The sequence below is a fragment of the Bidens hawaiensis genome, unplaced genomic scaffold (assembly GCF_021521415.1).
Source record: "Bidens hawaiensis isolate Kalapana, Puna unplaced genomic scaffold, B.hawaiensis_p1.1 tig00005587_1, whole genome shotgun sequence".
In the NCBI taxonomy this organism is placed as follows: domain Eukaryota; kingdom Viridiplantae; phylum Streptophyta; class Magnoliopsida; order Asterales; family Asteraceae; genus Bidens; species Bidens hawaiensis.
The window spans coordinates 1,439,782-1,445,427 of record NW_027491361.1 but is presented as its reverse complement, the minus strand read 5'-3'; the positions used below and the strand labels follow the sequence as shown (position 1 = coordinate 1,445,427).

Below are 5,646 nucleotides of genomic sequence, written 5' to 3'. Positions count from 1 at the left end.
TAACTTGCATAATTGAAAGGGAGGTCGTTGCTAGGCGTCAAATTGAGAAGCTCACTGAGGACTTGGATACATCAAAACAACTTCATAACCAATTGGTGAACTTGGTTCATGAGCACCAAAATCAATTAGCTACTCTAACAGCTCGTGTGGAGGCGGCCGAAGCTAGAGCAGAGGTGGCCGAGGCAGTAGCTGCTGCTGCGGCAGTTGTGCCGCCAGCTCCAGATATCGTTGAAGATGAGGAGGAACCTTTCGAGGTTGAGGAAGAAGAGGAAGAGGAGATGTCTAATGTTTCTGCTGCCGAGAGTTCAAACTAATGTGTTTTCATTTTGTTTCTTTCATTTTAACTAATATGAGTGTGTTGGGCTCATACAACTTATGAATTTGGAACCTTTTGATGATTTTACTTTAAATTTTTTGTGATCGGAATTACAACTTATTTATCTAGGATTATTGTCATTCAAAATTTGTGATGTTGTTCGTTTACTCATTTACTAAATGTATGCTTATATGACAAATATATCTTGGATATTTTTCTCATTTTGGTATATTGTGGATGAAGGGAGATCATGGAGGGAAGAGCTGGTCGCGATGGCATTCACATGACACAGGCACAACTCACTGCATTGATTAACGATCGGGTGAATGAAGCCCTGGCGGCTTATCAGGCTGCTCATCCTGGAGGTGAATATTTACGTTGCAGATCTAGCTAGTCCTCTTAGAAAACTTTCTTTATGCGTTGTGTAACCAAATCTAATCGTTCTCTTGCCGATTCAGGTGAACCACCGGCTAATCCCCCGGTGTGTACCTTCAATAATTTTCTGGACTGTAAGCCTCACATGTTCAATGGAGCTACTGGTGCTGTAAGCCTTCTCCGTTGGTTTGAAAAGCTCGAGTCGGCTTTCTCTATGGGTAACTGTCCTCAAGAAAACTGGGTCAAATTCGCCTGTGGCACACTGGAAGATGCGGCTTTAACGTGGTGGAACTCCCAGACTCATATGTTAGGTTTGGAAGTGGCAAATGCTACTCCTTGGAACGACTTTAAGGAGTTGGTGCGAGAAGAATACTGTCCTCGGGATGAAATTTAGAAACTAGAAACCGAATACTGGAACCTTAAAATGGTGGGATCGGATATCGAGACTTATACTAGTCGCTCTCACGAGTTCGCGACTTTGTGCCCGAACATGGCGACTCCTGCATACAAACGAGTGGAAAGGTACATCCATGGTCTGGCCCCACAAATTCAAGGAATGGTAACTTCATCAAATCCCGGAACAATTCAACGGGCCATTCGACTAGCACACAAACTTACTGAGCAGGCCGTGCAAGAAGGAACACTACCCAACAAAGGTGCACATGCTTCGACCACTGTGGATAACAAACGCAAGTGGGATAGCACTCAAAACAAAAAATTCCAACACCCACCAGTCTCAGCAACAACAACCAAGAAAGTTTGACAACCATCGCTCATTCAACCAACAACCCCCAGAGAACCAGGGTTAAAATCCAAACATGAAGTAGAACTCGCAGATGGTAAGCTAATCGAAATCTCCCACATCCTAAAAGGGTGTAAAATCAACCTCTATGGTCATACGTTCGATATTGATCTCATGCCAGTTCCACTCGACAGCTTCGATGCCGTGGTTGGAATGGAATGGTTGTCCAGAAACCGAGCCGAAATCCTTTGCCAAGAGAAAATCATTCGCATTCCTCTCACTGGAGGGGAAACTCTATCCATCTACGGCGAAAAGAGTGATACCGTCATAAGCATCATCTTTTGTATGAAAGCTCAGAAATACCTGCAAAAGGGTTATCCTGCCATATTGGCTCTTGTCACCGATAAGAAAAGCGACGAAAAGAAAATTGAGGATATTCGAATCGTTTGCGACTTCACCGATGTCTTCCCCAAAGACTTGCCTGGTCTTCCCCCGCCTAGGCAGGTTGAATTTCACATTGACTTAACTCCCGGAGCGGCACCCATTGCTCGAGCCCCGTATCGACTAGCACCAAACGAACTACAAGAACTGTCCGTTCAGCTCCAAGAGCTTCTGGATAAGGGTTTAATCCGACCTAGCATATCTCCATGGGGTGTCCCAGTCTTATTCGTCAAGAAGAAGGATGAATCTTTTCGGATGTGTATCGACTACCGAGAACTTAATAAGGTGACGATAAAGAATCGTTATCCACTTCCTCGTATCGACGACTTGTTTGATCATTTGCAAGGGTCTTGTTTCTATTCAAAAATCGACCTAAGGTCGGGCTACCACCAATTGAGAGTTCGGTATGAAGATGTTTCAAAGACCGCCTTCAGAACTCGGTACGGCCATTACGATTTTCTAGTCATGCCGTTCGGATTAACTAATGCTCCCGCGGTTTTTATGGACCTCATGAACCGAGTCTGCAAACCGTACCTTGATAAATTTGTCATCGTCTTCATAGACAATATCCTCATCTATTCCAAAAATAAATAAGAGCATGAGGAACACTTGCACCTCATTCTGGATCTCTTGAGAAAGGAGAAACTCTATGCAAAATTCTCCAAGTGCGACTTTTGGATTCGTGAAGTCCACTTCCTCGGACATGTAGTAAACGAGGCTGGAATACATGTCGATCAGGCTAAAGTCGAAGCTATTAAAAATTGGGCAACCCCAAAAACCCCCACCGAAGTCCGAAAATTTCTTGGTCTAGTTGGTTACTATCGTAGATTCATTGAGGGATTCTCAAAAATCGCTCAGCCTCTTACGACTCTGACCCAAAAAGGAATAGCTTACAAATGGAGTGATCCTCAAGAGTCCGCCTTTCAACTACTAAAAACCAAACTTTGTAGTGCGCCCATTTTATCATTACTTGATGGAGTGGATGATTTCGTAGTGTATTGCGATGCTTCGATCCAAGGTTTTGGTTGTGTACTTATGCAAAGAGACAAAGTGATCGCGTACGCTTCTCGTCAGCTCAAAATTAATGAGAAAAATTATACGACCCATGATCTGGAGTTGGGTGCGGTAATCTTCGCTTTGAAAATTTGGAGACATTACTTGTACGACACCAAATGCACTATATACACTGATCACAAGAGTCTCCAGCACATCTTTGAGCAAAAAGAGTTAAACATGCGACAACGTCGTTGGGTTGAACTTCTAAATGATTACGAGTGCGCAATAAGATATCACCCGGGTAAAGCAAACGTTGTAGCCGATGCTCTTAGTCGAAAGGAAACCAAACCCCGGCGTGTTCGAGCCTTACAACTAACTATCCATTCTGTTATGCCCGATAAAATCTGTTCCGCCCAACTCAAAGCCTTAAAAGAAGAGAATAAGAAATCCGAAACTTTCAACGGTGCCGACAAACACCTGGAATTGAAATCTGATGGTCTCCGTTACTTCATGGACCGAGTGTGGGTCCCGCTTTACGGGGACTTAAGGGAACTCGTGATGGATGAAGCACACGGGTCCAGGTATTCAATTCACCCGGGTTCTGACAAAATGTATCACGATCTAAAGACGTTGTATTGGTGGCCGAACATGAAGGCTGAAATTGCAAATCATGTTTGGAAATGCCTTAATTGCGCCAAAGTTAAGGCCGAATACCAAAAATCGTCGGGCCTACTTGTACAACCAGAAATTCCATCCTGGAAGTGGGAACAAATCTCCATGGATTTCGTATCTAAACTTCCCAAATCACCCAGTGGGTGCGATACTATTTGGGTGATTGTTGATCGTTTGACTAAATCCGCGCTGTTTCTGGCAATCAAAGAATCATACAAGATGGAGAAGCTTGCTAGAATTTATATGAAAGAAGAGGTGTCTCGTCACGGAGTACCAATTTCAATCATTTCAGATCGTGACGCTCGTTTTACTTCTCGTTTTTGGGAATCCTTGCACGAATCTTTGGGATCGAGGTTGGATATGAGTACAGCATATGATGTGCTAAAAACAGTCAATTAAATATCAACTAAATTAAACAAGTAATAAAAACTAGACCTAAGACTCAACTACACAAAACACCGGCAAGTGAACCGGTCAATTGTACTAAAGCTAAGTAAGTCCGGAATATAGAACCCACAGAACTCTATAAATTACGTTAATTAACTAATTAGACTCGACTTACGACACGACTATTTATTATTAATGTTTAAAGGGGGATTTTAAACTAATATTAAACTAAGAAAGTAAATAAACAAGCAAACGAGAAACAAGCAATTAAACACAAGATCGAAACCAATAAGAGAAGGAATCTACCTAGGTAAACATCTCATGTATCAACAATCATCAAGCAATTGACAAATAACATGATTATGGAAACTGATTTCTAAACATATTCATCTAACAAACCCTAAAGACCTTTGACTGAATCAAATGAAATCCCAAAGTACAATTATTAGATTATTAAGCAATCAGTATTATTGATTTCCGCAAAGTCATCAATTAGGGTTAATTAATACTATCTAAAGCAAGCAATCTTACGAAATACAAAACTCTAAATAACTTGATAAGCTAACATGACATAATGAACATGGATAAACACAATAAGCAAGAATATTGTCACTACTATCCTAGCATGCAATTGACCAAGACACATGAACAACTCCTCACCTTCAGCTTTTGGAATTTAGCAAAACATTTAAAACCCTAACTATCTATCAACAAGCTTCTATGATAATTGACCCATTTAATCACAATAATCAAAACACCAAGTAATGATTTAAACATAAAACCTAAATCTAAAGAAGACAATCAAAAGATAAAAGATCTATGTGAAGCAATAGTTAATAAACAATCAAGATAATAAATACCATTACGCATCATGAAAACAAAACCAAGTCTTTACTATTAAATAAGGAAATCCATAATCAAACAATTATCCAAAGCAATAATTAAGTCTCAAACATGTTCATCAAACCTAGGTAGACATGAAGTCTAGCCTAGCATCTTAAAGTCTAAATCAAACAAAACAAATAATAATGAAAACATGGTGAAATAATGAAGAAAGAAAGATTAAAGGCGATAAAACCCGTATTCTCCGATCTTAAATGTCTAGCTCTTCACCGGATGTTCTCTTGCCTTCAAAATCACCACAAGACTCATAAGATGGCTCCAAAAACTCTCTAATTCGGCTGGTGTCAGGTTCTCCTTAGGTTTTAAGTTAAAGATGTTTAAATAGTGATTAAGGCTTTAAAAACCCGTCCACACATCAGAATCTTCCAGAAAAAGGTGCTCGTCGCGCCACGCGACGAGAAAAAGGAGTTTGGACGCGTTACGCGGCGACACAATATATCCCCGTCGCGTCACGTGACGAGGTTCCTTCTCCTGGTCCCGTTACGCGACCAGGTCCCTCTAATCCGGTTCTTCTACTGGTTCATTCCGTTTCAACCCTCATTTGTCCTGGTTCTTCGTTTAAACTCCTTTTTGATTGTTTATCACACCAGAGACCTACAAAACTTCATTTAGTTAGTGATATATCAATTCTAAGCGAAAATGAATCATAAATCATCGAATACGGTATAAAATTATCATGGGAAACATATATAAATAACTGTATATCAAATATCCCCACAGTTATTCTTTTTTCGTCCCTGAAAAAGTTTGATGCAGTTAGATCAGAATCGGAAAATACAGTCTAACAAACATATAGGTTAATTTTAAAGCTCAG

The 5,646-nt window shown here is 40.6% G+C and overlaps 1 protein-coding gene across 1 annotated transcript; it reads left to right on the top strand.

The window, feature by feature from the left end:
* The first annotated feature begins 1,607 nt into the window (after window positions 1-1,607).
* On the top strand, window positions 1,608-2,928 carry LOC143630167 (uncharacterized). The gene is made up of 2 exons (XM_077099248.1): window positions 1,608-2,093; window positions 2,869-2,928. The coding sequence occupies exons 1-2, from the start codon at window positions 1,608-1,610 to the stop codon at window positions 2,926-2,928; spliced, it is 546 nt and encodes a 181-aa protein (XP_076955363.1).
* The last annotated feature ends 2,718 nt before the right edge of the window (window positions 2,929-5,646 follow it).